This window comes from Ictidomys tridecemlineatus, chromosome 2 (genome assembly GCF_052094955.1).
Source record: "Ictidomys tridecemlineatus isolate mIctTri1 chromosome 2, mIctTri1.hap1, whole genome shotgun sequence".
In the NCBI taxonomy this organism is placed as follows: domain Eukaryota; kingdom Metazoa; phylum Chordata; class Mammalia; order Rodentia; family Sciuridae; genus Ictidomys; species Ictidomys tridecemlineatus.
Genome location: NC_135478.1, coordinates 20554282 through 20572820, shown reverse-complemented (window position 1 = coordinate 20572820; position 18539 = coordinate 20554282). Strand labels below are relative to the sequence as shown.

At 43.6% G+C, this 18539-nt stretch overlaps 1 protein-coding gene across 1 annotated transcript in view; it reads left to right on the top strand.

The window, feature by feature from the left end:
* LOC144375027 (trafficking kinesin-binding protein 1-like) overlaps positions 1 to 18539 on the top strand; it is a 50740-nt gene that overhangs the window by 9635 nt on the left and 22566 nt on the right. The window contains exons 4-8 of the mRNA XM_078038063.1: positions 212 to 320; positions 2276 to 2354; positions 3322 to 3452; positions 4881 to 4955; positions 5657 to 5794. Of these exons, the coding sequence (XP_077894189.1) occupies positions 212 to 320; positions 2276 to 2354; positions 3322 to 3452; positions 4881 to 4955; positions 5657 to 5794 (532 nt within the window). The remainder of the gene's footprint in view (positions 1 to 211; positions 321 to 2275; positions 2355 to 3321; positions 3453 to 4880; positions 4956 to 5656; positions 5795 to 18539) is intronic.

The following is an 18539-nucleotide window of genomic DNA, read 5'->3' as shown; positions in this document are numbered from 1 at the left end:
TGAATTCTGAGGTAATGTAGCAACTACAAATTGTGGACAGAGGGGTGTACACTGTACACTGGGGTGTTATTTTCCTGGGCATTAGGGAGCAGTCTAATTGCAAGCCTCACAAACTGTCTTTGAGGCAGCCCTTCTGGGTCTCCAGGTGGGGCTGGCTCGGTAGTGGCGGAGACATCACCTCCCCAGATGGTGAGTGCACTTTCTCTCCCAGGCTGAAGAGGAATGAGTCGTCCTCCTCAGTCCAGAATTACTTTCATTTGGATTCTCTTCAAAAGAAGCTGAAGGACCTAGAAGAGGAGAACGTGGTACTTAGATCCGAGGTAAAGTGCACTCCCTCCCTGTCTTTGTCACCCACTGGAAGGGTGGTGGCCCTGTTTGTTGTATCTGGCGAGACTAGCCACAGTTACAGTGCTGTCCTCAGAGGCCACCATCTCTGGCAGAACCACGGAGCCTGGGCTCGCTGGGCATACTCAGCAGACAGGCCTCACCCCTGCACTGGACACTGCCTTCCCAGTGGCTGAATCCTGCAGCATGTGGACTGAGAAGAGGTGCAAACCTCTCCTCCTTCACCATGGGGTCTTTCCACGGTGTTCTTCAGCTCTGGTCTCAATGTGTAGGGAACGACTGAGAGTGGGGGTGAAGCCGGTTTTCATGTGACTGTAGTCAGATTGGCTCCAAAGAAACAGTGCCTCCAGAGCCTGGAGACATGTTTCTTGAACAGTTAATTTAAAAAGGTTGAGCTGAGGCAACTTGGAAACTCTGCTTTAGAGAGTTCCCTTTATTGGCAAGGTACTACGCTGGCACTTTGCATATGTTATTATTATAATTTTTAATCTTCTACAACAAGGCTGCAAGTTGCTTACTTTGATTCTCATTTATAGTGAGAAAACCAGGCTCCAGGCTAAGTGTTTTGGTATCTCAGGGTCCCACAAGTCTGTAGTAAGTGACAAAGCCAAGATTTGGACATTTATGTGACTCTCAGCCCACACTTTTCCTCTTCACCTACTGCCTTCTCTAAAAACATGGATGCATAAAAATTTAGTACTGTTTGTCTTAATTAGCAGTGGGTTTGTGTTCTCTAGCCAGAGGAATGATGTCAGGTTCAGGCTGTGTGCCCACCTAAGCTGGCCCCAGACTCCCTTGAGCCCCTTCAGTGGGGCAGACTGTCTGTCACCTTGAAATTGCTGCGCATTGGAAAGAACCCAACAAGATGCTTTTCTGCAAAGCCTATTCTTGTAGACTTCACCTCTTCCAACTCTTCACTTCCTAATGAAAACAACCCTGAGTGGCCAAGGTTGCCCCATTGTGCTCTGCCAGCCAGTGGCTTAGCCAATTACAGGAACAGTGTTTCCCATTCTGAGTCTAGCACTGCCTTTCCAGCCCTTGGGAGATGCCCCAGTTCTCAGTACCCAGCAATCCCACCCTCTGTCAGAATCTTACCTAAAGTCAGTGAGGGAATCTGATCCCATCTATAGATTCTCACTGTCCTGCCTTTGTTCTCAGAAATGTAGTATCTATCTCTCCATGGCCAGGATCAGAGGGCTCTGAGACACCTTTTCTCAAACTGCATCATTTTCATTGGGCCTTCAGATCTCTTGCTGGAGGAAGCTGACCAGGGTCCTGGGATGGCTCTTAGGTCTCTAAATTTTCTATATTGGACCATATTCTGAACACAGCAGGTTTATCTCCAGCTCAGAACCTCATAGTTCAGTGCCTGGCACAGAGTAGTGATAGAGTGTACATTAGCTTCATATGATGTGTGCTTATCCTTATTTTTAGGATCTCCACACCTGGCTTTCTTTTTTTTTAAAATGGTACTGGAGATTGGACCCAGGGCCTTATTCATGTTAGGCAACCACTCTACTTCTGAGCTTCAACCGCAGTCCTGTGGGTATCCTTAGAATGCGTGCCATAGGCAGGGCAGGGTCTTAGGCACTGTGAGAGTCACAGCAGTGTCCATATCTATGAGCTGGACAGACAAATGAACAGGCAGACCCTCCTGTAGAATCTTACAGAGCTTGCTGTGTGTGGCCCTTGGGTGCTGGCTTTGTGTGGCGCCATCTAGTGGTGTCTGTTTTTCAATTTTCTGCTTTGAGAGTGTCCCCTTAACTAAGGAAATGTTTTGTACTTGAGGACCTAACTAATGACAGGTGAAGAGATACTGACCAGCACTTCCCAGACTCGGGTTTGCCCCTGCTCCATGCCTCGCCCTCACACGCATGGCAAGTCACAGTGCAGGGTGAGTGCTGGGCCCTGACCTGAGCCTTTTCTACAGGCCTGCCAGCTAAAGACAGAAACCATCACCTATGAAGAGAAGGAGCAGCAGCTGGTCAACGACTGTGTGAAGGAGCTGAGTATGTCCCCTGCCCACTCACTCCCAACCCCCATCCCAGCTTCTACTTCCTTATATCTCCCATTGTCATGATCCAGTGGCTTTGTATTGTCCTTGATGAAGAGCAGGCTCCCTGCCAGCCTGAAATCAGTGAAAGGAGACCTGACCTTGTATGGCACCCCCTCCCCATTTGTGAATCGGGTTCCAGGCCATTAACCATATATTATCTCAGTTTCTTCTGAGAGGGATATTTAATTTTGGCTTTCTGCTGGAATATTAGAATTATTAAATGCCAAAGTTAGGCTCAGATACAGAAATCTGGCTTGAGAATGTGAAGAAAACTGCTTTTTAGTGATTTGATTTGTGAAAATTGAGGCCCGAGTTCTCAGTTTTGCAAATAAGTACCCCCCTACCATTTTCTCCATTGCAAGTTTGCAAGGCAAGATAAAAGGGCAAATAGAATCTTTTGCATTTCATCAAAATACTAAGCAAATGAACCACACCCCATGTTTAAGTCTTATAAAATGGGTTATGTCTGAATAGGAATGAAAACCAAAGGGAATTGTAGTGTGCATCAGCAACTGGGATTTCTAAAACAAGGTGCATATAGCAGGGCTTCATGTTGGTGACATGTATCCATTCATGTGTGGAATGTTGAGATTTGGCCAGATGCACCATGTTTGGAGTGTCTCCTTCTGGTGTCTCCAGTGCCTGCCTTATTGGCTCTGAGGAGACAGACTTGATCAGTGGGGTTAGGCCCAGGATGACAGCCCATGGGAAGATCATGTCCCTTCTCATGACTGACTGAGTCCCGAGAAGCCACTTTGCTTCACCATGGAAGAACACAGTCACTATGCATCCCTTCATCATGTACCCTCTGTACTCCTCCCCATAAAGATGGGTTTTCATGTGTGAACCACCAGGAAACCACTCTCTCTGGTCTGTGTGTGTAGTTTTCTCTCCTACTCTTTGTCATTTCTTTGTCAAAGGGGATGCCAACGTGCAGATTGCCAGCATCTCAGAGGAGCTGGCCAAGAAGACTGAAGATGCTGCCCGCCAGCAAGAGGAGATCACGCACCTGCTGTCACAGATCGTCGACTTGCAGAAAAAGGCAAAAGCTGTAAGGCTTCTGTCACTCTGGCTAACACCACAGTGGTTGTGCTAAGATGGGAAGGGGCCATTACTCTAGAAGAGTGTGTGTTGCCCCTTTGGAGAAAAAGCTTAGTGGATTCAGTAATAAAATGTCTTGTGGCCCTGAGTTGGCAAAGGGTCTTTTCATAACCTCTTACCTCCTGAGTATAATCTACAGATTAATAGAATTCATCAAAAAAGGTGCTGCAGGAATTCATTAGAAGCTAATATACTGGCCACAGTAATTATGCTTGACAATAGCCTGTGGTTGTTCAGTCCTCAATGCAATCCCAGCACCCAAGTGTACATCAGCAGGAATTGGGTTACTAGAGTGGAGCAGCCTTCCATGAGTACATCCTCCTCTGAGTGTGACATTCCTAGATGTGGCCATGCTAATTAATTAGAGAAGTAACATTCCTCCAGAGGCCAGAGGCCAGGGTAATGAGAGTTTCTGTACTTACAAAATAAGAAATTTTTCTCTTCCTGCCCAATTCTACTTTCTTCTGCTTCTGCCACTCTATGTTTTCCTTCCTCCTCTTTTCTAATGGGAGGTGGTATTATTATGTCTCAACACTTCTATATGATGTGCTCAGGGCATGTATTTGAATTTGTCTAAGTTACCAGTTCCCCAGAATCCAAATTGAGACCTGATGAAGCACAGTGCTCTTCATCCAGAGGTCTCCACTTTGAGGTAGATTCAGTACTTTGATGAGCTTTTGGGGTAAGGATTGGGGTTCACTCTGTGGTCATGAAGAGTTATATAGATGATGTTGGGTAGTCAAAGGGTGGACTATTGTAGATATTACTTGTTGTGTGTCCATTCCTCATTTATTGTAATTAAATGGATTTCAATTCTTATTTTTTGATGAGCTCAACTAAGATAATTTACAATGCAGTTATGACTGTCCTTGTGGTAGTTCTGGCCAATGAGAAATCCCATGGGAGGAAATTATTTCGAAAATAAAATAAAAAGTTGCTGTTGATGTGAAGTTCTGAACTTTAATTTAATCACCTGCCTAGTATTTGTTTGGACTCAGTGCACCAAGTATGTTGTGCAGTAGAAGTAGCCCCTTGAGGATTAAGTGAAATGGCAAAAAACAGTTTTGTTTCCCATATGAAACCTTTGCTGTGAGAGGCTAAATAATTTTGGAAAAATGTAAAGAAAGAAGCAGAGAGAGAAAAAGAAGAAAGATGGAAGGAAGGAGAGAGACTAGCTTCTAGAAAGCAGCCTTTACATTGGAGGTATTGAGTGGAAATTGGACTGTAAGGCCTTCAAAATTATATAAGACAAAATTTTACTCCAGTTTGAGATAACACATTTCATTGTAGAAAGGGGATGGGGTCTTAATGGATCAGGTAATGAGGGGAAGAGTTGGGCTTATCTGGTGTCTACTAACGTGTCTTTGCTGTGTTTTAGTGTGCAGTGGAAAATGAGGAACTCGTCCAACACCTGGGAGCTGCCAAGGATGCCCAGCGGCAGCTCACGGCCGAGGTGGGTGTGTCTCCCTTACCTCTTGAGGGCTTTTGGTTCCAGTGAAGGTAGAGCATATTCCCTTGACAGGCTTTGGTCATGTCCATGGTAACAACTGTTTTTATTGTTGGTGTTGTTGTTTGTACTAGGGGTCGAACCCAGAAGTGCTTAACCACTGAGCCACATCCCCAGCCCTTTTTCCTTTTCATTTTGAGACTGGATCTCACTAAGTTGCTGAGGAACAACTGTTTTTATATTGAATTTAATATAGCTTTCACCTCGGTTCTGCGCCTGCTGCCCCTGTTGCTGGTTGTGAACACAGGGAGGCCATGTTCCACACCAGCCCAGGGCCTGACACCTGCTAAATCTTGGCTCTGTAAATGCTCATCAGTGTAAACCATGCAACAGATGGCTTGAGAGGAGCCTGTTCAAGGATATGCCTTGAAGCAGGGTGTGCTGGTTTGCTTTTCTGTTCATTTAAGGTTGTTTTATCCACGTTGCTCATTGTTGGTATTTTAGGAGATTTTTGAGACTGTAGACTCACTCTAAGTAAAAGTTAAAGAAAAACCAATCTTGAGAGTTTTTGCCATTTGGCCAGCAGGGCAGCTGTTCCACACTGGAGGCCTGGTTAGATTGCATGTGTGTTTCTGGCTCTTGTGGGGGGCATGCGCCCGACTCCTCATGAGGTCCTGACCCTCTGCATCTTTCCTGGTCTTCTGTAGCTGCGTGAGCTGGAGGACAAGTACGCAGAGTGCATGGAGATGCTTCACGAAGCGCAGGAAGAGCTGAAGAACCTCAGGAACAAAACCATGCCCAACACCACGTCCCGGCGCTACCACTCGCTGGGCCTGTTTCCCATGGTGAGCTGGTGCTTTCTTCCCAGCACCCCTCCTCCCACCCACAAGGAGGCTTGTCGGGTAGGATGGCCATGGTGCCTGATATTGTGAGCACTGGAGTTGGGCGTTTATACTTAGCCTCTTATTTCACAGTCAAGGGCAAGTGGGGCCAGTAGATGTCTTCTTAACTGCATAAGACAGATTGTTGCTTTATTTTCCATCCCTCTAAATCTGTTGTCTTTCCTACTCCTGCCATTAAAACATAAATTTACTATGAACTTGATTTACTTAGATGTATTTTCTACATGACTTTTTTTCCTAACCTTATTAGAGTATGTGTTATTTCTTTTGGCTCCAAAAGTACATTCCAGAATTCTTAAAGTGCCATACAGTTCTGTTGGATCTCTGTATACTTATGACTCATTCTCTTGGTGACTTTGGGTGTCTGTGATCTCTAAACAACTTTTCTTTTCTTGTTTTGTTATTTTTTTTTCATACTATTTTCACACAACCTTATTTCTTTAGCCCCACTTAATTTGTTTCATGTTGGGGCTTTAGGGGGAATGTGTTAGAGAAGGGGATTTTTCAGGAGGTTAATCTCTCTGGACAGCATTAGGGTTAAGCTCCTTGTTTGGTCATTTCTACATTTCTACATATCTCAGTTCCATGCTTCTCTGGGGATCCAGAGAGGGCCTCCCTGTGCGTGGGCAGCTGAACTGGTCATGGGGACATTTGAATGAGTCCCTCTGCTTTGGGGGCAGTAAGTTGGGAGGCCTGGTTGATGTCCCCCAGGTGAAATTCATGTCTGGCCATGAAGACCACTTACCCACGGGTGTGGATGTAAGAGAGGAAACATCACAGATTGAGAGGAAACCACTTGCACACCCTCCTGCCATACCCAGGATCAAAGGAAAGCATCTTAAAAAATAGTTTACAAAATGCTCTGTGTTATAAGGGGATTTCCCACCTTTTGAAGTTAGCCCACGTAATTAATGCATCTTCCTTTTACACTCCCCCCAAACACTTGCAAATAAGTTACAGGCATTATGACTCTTTTCCTCCTTAACATTTAAATTTTTTTGTAGTTGTAGATGGATAGAATGCCTTTATTTTATTTATTTTTATGTGATGCTGAGGATGGAACCCAGTGCCTCATGCATGCCAGGCAGGCACTCTACCACGGAGCTACAGCCCCAGCCCTTGCCTTAACATTTAGCCTGTATTTTCCAAGCCCCATAAAGCCCAGCACAGTGATTATATCCAGGACTAAATTGTTTGTTGAATAGTATCTAGCATACACCATGCTAGGCTAATCTTGCTCTGAAGCCCCAAAGAACTTAAACCAGTGAGGGAAATCTGGACCTGTAGCTTAGATCAGCAACTTGGGGACCAGCAGCTCAGCAAAGCATAGCAGATGAGACAAATCCAGGAAAAGGAAGCAAGAGAGGATCCTGGGACATGAAAGGCAAGGAGGAATCCATCAAGGTTTCCATGGAAGCCATTAAAGAGGAGATTTCTGAACTACAGCCAAAGGTTTAAGGACCTCTTTTTAGAAGAGAAAGAACAGAATAGAGATGTGTTGTTCTTCCACACCCCAAAATATATAAGCCCACATTCCTCCTCAGGGCCTCTATTACCTGGGACACGAAGGCCTTGAATAGCTGTAGCCATATCCAACCCCTGCCTCTCCTGGGTACCTGATCCTCAACAGTGGGGTCTCCTGCCACCCTCAGGCCCCTGAAAAAGCAACTGTATTGTATTCTCAGCTGTTCTGGTGTTCTGCAGAAACTGGAACCGGCCAGCCAAAGCAGGTAAAGTTGCAGGGCTTAGGAACCAGGTAAGTAGGCCCCATAGCCCATCAGCTGTGGTCTAGCCCCTGGTCCCTGTCAGTGGCTGTGCTGTCAAGGAAGGAATCCCGACCCACCATAATTGTCCCAGGGATGAAGACGGAGGGCTCAGCCAGATATCAACAGCCAGCCAAGCCTCTGGGACTTTACAGACATATAGAGTGCCACTTCTGAACTCTCAGTGATAAGTGGTTGGTCATATTTTGCATTTTTATCAATTCATCATGAGTCAATATTTTTATAAAATACCATAACACCAATTTATGAGAAAAAATAAAATGCAAAGCAAACTATAATATAATATCAAATTTTAATTGGATTTAACAGACATTAAATTGCATTTTAAAATATAGGAACAAACATAGGGAAAACTGAAAGCATTATGAAGACAGTCCCCATTATTCATTGAAAATGTGCCTAGGGCATTTAGTATGGAGACTCATTGTTAAATTCAACATTCATAGATCTGCAGCTATAACTAACCAAATAGTAAAAAGATAGGTAAGTGGTGATTTTCTGTACTAAAGACTGAGACCCGCTTTTGAATGAATACTGTTTTATCAGTATTAAGGTTTATAATATAATAAATGAGTATGATTCTTTTAATTTATTTTTCAGCTAGCTCAGGTTGATAACTGCCCCATTTACAAGGGATAATGTATAAGCTTCTCAGCTCTTTTTTACTAACACTCCAGATTGAAGCTGATATATCTAATTTTTTGACAAAAAATTTCCAGTGGGGTTTGTTTTCCAGTCTATAATTCAGGCTGAAGGCTACACAATGCAAATATTTATGCCTCCAAGTTAGATAATAATGTTAAGCTTTAAATTTTGAAAGGCTTGATAACAATTAAATTCATGGTAAATGAAACAAATTAGAAAAATAAATATACACTTGCAATTGCTCAGATTTTTAGGCATTTTTGGCTAAAGATTGCCAAACAAACCTTAAAGCATCACTTGTTGTAATGTGATCATTAGTTAGTGGCTCATGCCACCTGCAACTCAACCCAAGTGTTTCATGACACTTGAGCGGACCCACATGCTTGGTCATGTGTTTGGACTTCATGACAATGTTAATTGTTCAAAATGCATCTATTTACTCTCGATTTCCATTCTTATCTCATTGTGGACAGTTTGCAGACTGATGTGAGCCCTCAGACCATTCTTAAGGTAGTGCTGGTGTGGGAACTTCTATGGTATAAAACACCTTTTTGTTAAATATAATGAATTTCTGGTGAAGTGATGAAGCTTTTAAACATAATTTGTTATTATTTTTGCTTCTAGAAAAATCCCCCTCGTGGCACAGAGCAGTGGGGAGAAGTTGATGCCTTGGGATGGGCCCTTCTTCTCTTACTTAACCTCAAAACAAACATCATCAGTGAACATTTCCGCTTGATGATACTGCCACCCCTCATACAAAGAAACATAAATGCATGGTTTTCATCAAACAGAGGTTCAGGATCTATAGGAGATGTCCAGGCCACATCTTGTCCTTCTTGATCCTGACTTGATGAACTAGAACCTGTGGGTGCATTGTACTGTTAACTGTGGAATTGTTTAAGTAGGGGATGGAAGATTGAAAAAGCAAAAGGGAAAATTGAAAAAGCAATAGTACTGAAAACCACGGGAATCAGAGCCCTCAATTCTGTAGGACTGGGGGAGAAAAGGAAATATGTGGCATTGTTTAGACAAAAAAAAATCAATCTAATTATTATGTTACTGTCTCTTAGCTCTGAATTCACCATTATATACCGTGCTGAGGCTTCTGTGTAAGGTCCTACAGATAGGGAGACCCCTGAGGCCAGAAGGAGAAGCAGCAGACCTGTTTCTTCCTGCCTGTGAGCTGTCTCCCTCAGCAGCGCTTCTCCACCCTGGCAACAACATGGCTCTCCCTCATCCTAGACCTGCCTCACCACAACACTCCTTCCTCCTGCTCAGGGAGGGAAGTGGAGACGCACCCTCCCCTCAGAGCTCTGGGTTCACCTGCTCAGGACCCCCTCCTCTGGCCTTCTCAGTTTATTTTATTCTAACCTGTTTCCTTTGCTCCCCAAGTCTTACAGAAGTGGGGGCTCTGATTCCTGTGGTTATCACCACTATGTTTTCCCAATGTTCCCTTTGGCTTTTTCAATCTTCCATCCCCTTCTTAAGCAATTCCCCATATTCTCTGTTGAAAAAGAGCCAGTCCTTCCTACTGGTTGATAATTGTGACTCATTCCTCCAGCACCTAGTTCAACTTTGTCCTCCGTTGGTCGGAATTCTTTGTGAGAGTAATGAAAATTTTCATTTTAGCAAGATCCAAACCATATGTGGCCAGGCCTATTAGATGGGCTTCTCAGGGTCGAAAATGCAGTGAAGGAATGAAACCGTGATGATAAACCATGGCCCTGAGGCCTGTTTAGAAACAAAGACCCTAGCACATTGCTATGATTATGCATATAAACTCTAGAGTAGAGGCAGTCATATCAATTGGGGGGCTATCGCAATAATCCAGGAGATGGATAGTTGGTGGCTCTGTTCCAGGTGGTGGTGGAGAAAGAGTTGAAGAGAGGGCAAATTCTAAATGCATTTTGAAGCCAATCTGACAAAGAGGTTTGCTGAGGATTAGATGGAAGGTGAGAGGATTCAAAGATCGTCCCAGGGCTTTTGACCTAAGCAGCTGGAAGGATGGAGTAGCCATCAGTTGAGTTGGGGAAGGTATTAGGTGGATAAAGTTTCAAGAGAAATCCATGAGTTGAAGTATGCACAGTTGACTTTGAATGTCACTAGGTGTCCAAGTGCAAATCATTCCAAATCTTTGCTCTTTGACTTGATTTATCACTTAGCACTAGAATGAGGAAGCCTGATGTCAGTCCCTTTCAACCCTCATTTCAGCATCTCTGGTGCGCAGTACAGTGCCTGGACCACAATCATCTCAGAAAATAGCATTTGAGTGAATGGATGAAAAAAATTGTATACTCTAGAGGTTCCAATTGAGGCCAAAGTTTGTCTTATTCACGCTCCAACTCCACACTTGTTTTCTAGTCAGGAAGAGAATAACCATTTGGTTCTGTAAACTGCAGCTTCTAGTGTTCACTGGAAACCCATATTACTAGCTCATCACTTGTAAGTTGAAGTCCTTCTTCCCTGAAGTAGAGAGAAACCTCTCAGAGAGAGACACAGGAGTTTTCTGTCCTTCTTTTATAAGTGTGGCCCAGCCTGGATTCTGCTGGAGACTTATTCAAAGTCAGAAGACAGGGCTTTGACAACATCTCAGCTCTAGGAGGCGCCAGGGGACTGAGGTGGAGCAGGAGATGACCCTTTCTGGCTTCTTTCTTTGTTTGTGGTTATGCTGTTGGTGTTGTGCCCCCATCTCCTAGGAAACCTGAAGAACATTCTAGAACAAGTTCTCTGGGAGCTTCCCTCTCTGCTTAAGTTCAAATCCAACTAATTTCAGGCTGTCTGTTGGACACTTGTCAGGGGACCACAGCCAGGTGCCTCCTTTGCCTGGTGTCCAGCACAGAATAGGAGGAGCCCTTCTGGACACTCTGTACTTTCACTTTAATTCAGCCAGCTTGGCCTTTTGCACCAGTGTGACTCTATAATGAGCTTCCTATCCAGCACCTGACCTCTGGTGTCACCTTCTTCATGGAGGTTTCCTTAACTAAAGATTGCCAAACAAACCTTAAAGCATCACTTGTTGTAATGTGATCATTAGTCAGTGGCTCATGCCACCTGCAACTCAACCCAAGTGTTCCATGACACTTGAGTGAACCCACATGCTTGGTCATGTGCTTGGACTTCATGAAAATGTTAAATGTCCAAAATGCATCTAACCATTTATTCTCAATTTCCATTCTTATCTCATTGTGGACAGTTTGCAGACTGACGTAAGCCCTCAGACCATTCTTCAGGTAGTGCTGGTGTGGGGACTTCTATGGTATAAAGCACCTTTTTGTTAAATATAATGAATTTCTGGTGAAGTGATGAAGCTTTTAAAATAATTTGTTATTTTTGCTTCTACAAATATCCCCCTCATGTCACAGAGCAGTGGGGAGAAGTTGATGCCTTGGGATGGGACCTTCTTCTCTTATTTAACCTCAAAACAAACATCATCAGTGAACATTTCCGCTTGATGATACAGCCACCCCTCATGCAAAGAAACATAAATGCATGGTTTTCTTCAAACAGAAGTGCAGGATCTATAGGAGATGTCCAGGCCACATCTTGTCCTTCTTGACCCTGACTTGATGAACTGGAACCTGTGGGTGCATTGTAGTGTTAACTGTGGAATTGTTTAAGTAGGGGATGGAAGATTGAAAAAGCAAAAGGGAAAATTGAAAAAGCAATAGTACTGAAAACCACGGGAATCAGAGCCCTCAATTCTGTAGGACTGGGGGAGCAAAGGAAATATGTGGCATTCTTTAGACAAAAAAAAATCAATCTAATTATTATGTTACTGTCTCTTAGCTCTGAATTCACCATTATATACCCTGCTGAGGCTTCTGTGTCAGGTGCTGCAGATAGGGAGAATTCTGAGGGTAGTAGGAAAAGCAGGAGACCTGTTTCTTCCTGCCTGTGAGCTGTCTCCCTCAGCAGCGCTTCTCCACCCTGGCAACAACATGGCTCTCCCTCATCCTAGACCTGCCTCACCACAACACTCCTTCCTCCTGCTCAGGGAGGGAAGTGGAGACGCACCCTCCCCTCAGAGCTCTGGGTTCACCTGCTCAGGACCCCCTCCTCTGGCCTTCTCAGTTTATTTTATTCTAACCTGTTTCCTTTGCTCCCCAAGTCTTACAGAAGTGGGGGCTCTGATTCCTGTGGTTATCACCACTATGTTTTCCCAATGTTCCCTTTGGCTTTTTCAATCTTCCATCCCCTTCTTAAGCAATTCCCCATATTCTCTGTTGAAAAAGAGCCAGTCCTTCCTACTGGTTGATAATTGTGACTCATTCCTCCAGCACCTAGTTCAACTTTGTCCTCCGTTGGTCGGAATTCTTTGTGAGAGTAATGAAAATTTTCATTTTAGCAAGATCCAAACCATATGTGGCCAGGCCTATTAGATGGGCTTCTCAGGGTCGAAAATGCAGTGAAGGAATGAAACCGTGATGATAAACCATGGCCCTGAGGCCTGTTTAGAAACAAAGACCCTAGCACATTGCTATGATTATGCATATAAACTCTAGAGTAGAGGCAGTCATATCAATTGGGGGGCTATCGCAATAATCCAGGAGATGGATAGTTGGTGGCTCTGTTCCAGGTGGTGGTGGAGAAAGAGTTGAAGAGAGGGCAAATTCTAAATGCATTTTGAAGCCAATCTGACAAAGAGGTTTGCTGAGGATTAGATGGAAGGTGAGAGGATTCAAAGATCGTCCCAGGGCTTTTGACCTAAGCAGCTGGAAGGATGGAGTAGCCATCAGTTGAGTTGGGGAAGGTATTAGGTGGATAAAGTTTCAAGAGAAATCCATGAGTTGAAGTATGCACAGTTGACTTTGAATGTCACTAGGTGTCCAAGTGCAAATCATTCCAAATCTTTGCTCTTTGACTTGATTTATCACTTAGCACTAGAATGAGGAAGCCTGATGTCAGTCCCTTTCAACCCTCATTTCAGCATCTCTGGTGCGCAGTACAGTGCCTGGACCACAATCATCTCAGAAAATAGCATTTGAGTGAATGGATGAAAAAAATTGTATACTCTAGAGGTTCCAATTGAGGCCAAAGTTTGTCTTATTCACGCTCCAACTCCACACTTGTTTTCTAGTCAGGAAGAGAATAACCATTTGGTTCTGTAAACTGCAGCTTCTAGTGTTCACTGGAAACCCATATTACTAGCTCATCACTTGTAAGTTGAAGTCCTTCTTCCCTGAAGTAGAGAGAAACCTCTCAGAGAGAGACACAGGAGTTTTCTGTCCTTCTTTTATAAGTGTGGCCCAGCCTGGATTCTGCTGGAGACTTATTCAAAGTCAGAAGACAGGGCTTTGACAACATCTCAGCTCTAGGAGGCGCCAGGGGACTGAGGTGGAGCAGGAGATGACCCTTTCTGGCTTCTTTCTTTGTTTGTGGTTATGCTGTTGGTGTTGTGCCCCCATCTCCTAGGAAACCTGAAGAACATTCTAGAACAAGTTCTCTGGGAGCTTCCCTCTCTGCTTAAGTTCAAATCCAACTAATTTCAGGCTGTCTGTTGGACACTTGTCAGGGGACCACAGCCAGGTGCCTCCTTTGCCTGGTGTCCAGCACAGAATAGGAGGAGCCCTTCTGGACACTCTGTACTTTCACTTTAATTCAGCCAGCTTGGCCTTTTGCACCAGTGTGACTCTATAATGAGCTGCCTATCCAGCACCTGACCTCTGGTGTCACCTTCTTCATGGAGGCTTCCTTAACTCCCCATTTGAGTTTATGTGTCCCTGTTGTGCAGAGAGAGACAGAGAAAGTGAAGGTGAAGATGGAGAAGGCTGATTTGATATTAGCCAACTTGATCTTGTTGTTATGTTCAGAATACAAGACTACATACACTCGGTGGAGCTTAGCATTTTTACTTATTTGGTATTGTTTTTCCTTTCACTTTTCCTTCACCAAATCTAGAAAGCATAAGGTGCTCACTAATTAGAGGTAACCATAGTTACCAAGTTGTCTTCAAATTGTCTTGAAGAGGACTTTTTTTTCTCCCTCTTGGTTTTAATTCTACAAAAGGCATTTTACATGTCAGTCATCCTTACTCTATATTCAGTTTCACTGGATGATTTTCCTAACTCAGGAGTCTTTGGGTAGCCATATTAAAAGTTCAAAAGTAAAATAAGAAAACAATTCATTCTTAGAAAATAGTTTCAGGTCCTGAATTGTCTGATTTTAATATTTCAGCTGATTGGGTGGCAAGAAGAGATGAGCCTGGACCCTGTGGAGTTCAATGTGTACAGGGCGAGATGCCTCAACAGAAAGAAGTTGGCACCTGGAGGAGTGGTTTTAAAATGTCCACTTGGGGGCGCTGTGGTCTTCTGCAGGAGCAGAACCAAGGTCCATTTCTCTGGTTAGGTAAGTTACTGAGTATGAAATTTCACAGACACTCAGGTTCCAATGAGCCAATGTGGTGATAAGATACCCTTAGAGACTGGCTGGCTTCCTCTTCATCCAGTCAGCTCTATTGTTCTGCTTTCTCCTGCCTCTGCTCATTACCTTCATAGTTCTTGCTGCATTATATTTCAACTGCCAACTCTTCCGACTCCTCCTCTTGGCTGTGTCTCTGTACCAGCCACATCAACACAGTGCCTGGCACACGGATGCATTGCTGTGTGTGTTGCTGAGCCTGTGTAGGACTCAAAACGGTCCCTGTGAGCTAAGAAGGGAGAGCAATTGAATCTTTTCCGGAATGGGACTTAGATCATGCATGTTGAAATCATTCTGGCTGCAGCCCAGGGGAGTCTGGGCAGGTATGACTTGAACAACTGCTAATTGTACCTGTTCCTATTTGCATATTAGCCACAAGAAGAAAAAGATAGAAAAGGATATTGTTCTTGGAACTCAATTAGATGTGCCTTATTTCATTTGTCAGTAACTCTTGTTCCTTCCGGAAAATTTCCAAATCAGAAGCATCTTCGGAGTCCTGCAATGGACACAAAATTAAGACAATAGAAAAGCTACCCATTCTTACAGAAGAACATGATACCATGAATGACTGGGGTTTACAATTTCAGCACATCTTGAGAAAATATTTCATCAATATTTTAGAGTCCCAACAGAGCCTGCCAAGACTTGGTTGGTAGGTTGAGAAGCCAAGGGTAGGCCCCAAAGTCTGTGCTTGTGCCTTTCTCAAAGGAAGGTGACAGGGTGACAACCATAGGGTGAGTCCAAGCAGGCATAGGTGGACTTAATCACTCAGAGTTAAGCCTTGGTCCCAAGTGAGGAGCAGGAGTGAGAGAACCAACATAAAAGGAAGCAGAGAGAGGTGGAGGCAGATCTAGGCAGAGACTCCACAAGGGGCAGAGCACAGTGGAAGAGGTTTCAGGCCAGAGTGCAGAGAAATTAACCTGGACTAGAGGCTGGAAAAGCAGGAAAGAGCTGGAAACATAAAGTTCTGATGAACTAAGAGGCAGATATGTAGCTGAGCCCAAGTGATACCCACCCAGCTTCCCTCTGGAAATATTAGTTTCAATCTCCCCTAAGATAAGGTGGCAAAATAACACAATGTGTGAAGTTGCTCTGTGAGAGAGGGCATGCCAACCGTTGGCCTCCATACTGTTACCCTGCCAAAAAGCAGGCTCATCATTATGAGATTTTGAGACGAAGTTGGGATTTTTTGGGGAAATTTCTATATTTTAAAAACATGAGCACTCTGGTTCCAGGAAAGATAAGAGTAAGCACAGTTCACACATCTTCCAGCTGATGATAGCTCCAGGAGAGACTACATAGACCAGCTATTTGAAGACAATGGAAGGAAAAGAGCAGCAAGCAGATTGGGGAAGAAGCCCAGAAAAGGAGGGACATCAAGCCAGTAGTGAGTTTATATTTCGCCTACTCTGGTGTCCTCCTGGTTTGAACATAGCAGAACAGGAGACTGCAAGTGGGCTCCAGGGAGAAGTCCCCTAATTTTGGTTCAAGAAGTGAAATTTGGGACTACTAATGCCCAGAGAGAGAGCATGAATGCTCCTGATTTTCTTCCTTTCTTAGCTTTCTCTACTCTCTAGATAGAGCACATCTGTGGTGGCAGCAGTCAGTAATAGAACTGGCAGAACCAAAATTCTGAGGAAGGGCAAACCTGCTATTTGATCAGAAGGATTGCCATCTTAAGAGGCAATGCTTTTTTTTCTCTATGTACTCCTACCACTGAGACCTGAACATGGCCCCAAATATGGCAATATGAAGCAGACCAGAGTAACCAGAATCCCAAGTTCCTAAGTGAAGGACCCGAAAGGGAAGCCTCCAAGAACACAAAGCACTGGAGAGGTTAAAGAGGAGGAAAGGGACCTCCTTGTGTTTATGAACTCCAAGGTTTCCTATTGTCGCTACTCCACTGCAGCCAGACATGTTTAGATCTGGTCCTAACTAGCACACCAAAGACTTTGAGAACTGAAGTAATGGAGAGATCACCATCCATTTCCCAGTCTGGCCAATGAGTGATTGATGAAGCCTGAAATGGAGCCAACAAGGAGTATAAACTCTTTGAAAACAACTGACATTGTCATCAGAGCCCGTAAGGTTGGGTTGGTCCTTGATGCCAGGACCTGACCAGGTGGATAACCTGCTAAAATAAAAATAGCATTTTTTTAAACAAGATTTAAACAAGCTACAGTCTCATAATATAATTTTCACATTGTCCAGAATATAAAATCAAAATTACTGAGCATACAAAAAAAAAAAAACATAAACATTTAAATTGTCCTTGGAAAAGACAGTCATCAGATGCCGGTGATGAAATTTCACAGATGTTAAAATTATCAAAGTCCTTAAAGCAGCTATGATAAAAGTGCTCAAATGAGCAATTGCAACCATTCTTGAAACAAAGTTTAAAATAGAAAATCTCAGCAAAGACATGAGAGATAAAAGTAGAAATCTGAGAATTTAGAAATACAAAGCCAAACAAAGGAAGTCACTGGATGGACTCATTAGCAGAATTGAAACGACAGAGGGAAGAGTCAGTGAATTTGAAGATAAATAGAAATTATCCAATATAAACCATAGAGAGGAAGAAAAGGATATAAAAAATGAACACAGCCTCTCTGACATATGGGAAGAAAAAAAAAGGAGGGGATGTCTAACATTTGTGTCATCAGATCCCAGAGAAAGAGAAATACACACACACACACACACACACACACACACACATATACTTTTATGTGCATATATATACTTATATATGTACATATAGACTTGTATATGTATATATATATATATGTGTGTGTGTGTGTGTGTGTGTGTGTGTGTTTAAGACCTAAACAGACCACAAACAGAACAAAAGAAATCTACACCCAGACACACCACAATCAAACCACTGAACACTAAAGATAAAGGAAAATCTTGAAAATAGAGAAAAATGGCATTGTTTTTAGTGGGAAAATGGTTTGAGTGACTCTAGATTTCTCATTGGAAACCATAGAGGTCATAGAAAGGAATACAGGATTTTTAAAAGAGCTAAAGGGGAAAAAAAGTTAGTCTAGAATTCTAAATTTGGCAAAAATATCTTTCAGGAATGAAGGGAAAATAAAGACATTCTCTGGTGAAGGAAAACTAAGAAAATTCACAGGAGCCAACCTGTTCTAAAGGGATTAATCATATTCCTCAGACAGAAAGGTATGTCTGGGCTCTGTCCCACAGCTGAACTGGTGGCCCCTCGGCATCAAGAATGGACCACTCATGTATCTCAAGCTACTATTTTCAATTTGCAAGGTCAATGCAGAGATTTGGGATGAGCAAAGTGACCTTCAGAAGCCAATTTTGGAAACATTCCAGCAGGAGTGAAGAGTGGCAGCTCAACTTCCTGACTGGGGAGACTAGTGTCTCTAAAACGAGTGCTTATTGGAAAACGTCCCGTGGTGTTCAGGCCCCATAGGTACTCTTAAAAACTGTGAAGACAAAATGGTAGTAGTGTGGCCCAGGCTCCCACCCTGAGCAAGGAGTCACCAGAAGCTCTAGACACTGGGCCAGAACCTGGGGATGGGCAGAGCAGATGGAATACTCTGCCGACAGAGGTGGTATTTTCAGGGGGCTTCCTGGCATTAATGAGACAGCCATGGAGGGAACATGGTGGACACTGGGTAGCCACCCAGGTGACAAAACTCAGTGATTATCATAATCATCAGGGGAAAACTGGGGTATTTCTTCAGTAAAGAATTTGGATGAAGAAGTAGTTTGGGGGCCATTCTTATGGCTCTGTGTCTCTCTGTAAACTGTCACAATGAGGAGACTATGAGCCATAGTTGTTAGAAGTATGATCTACAAATATTGTAAGAAGT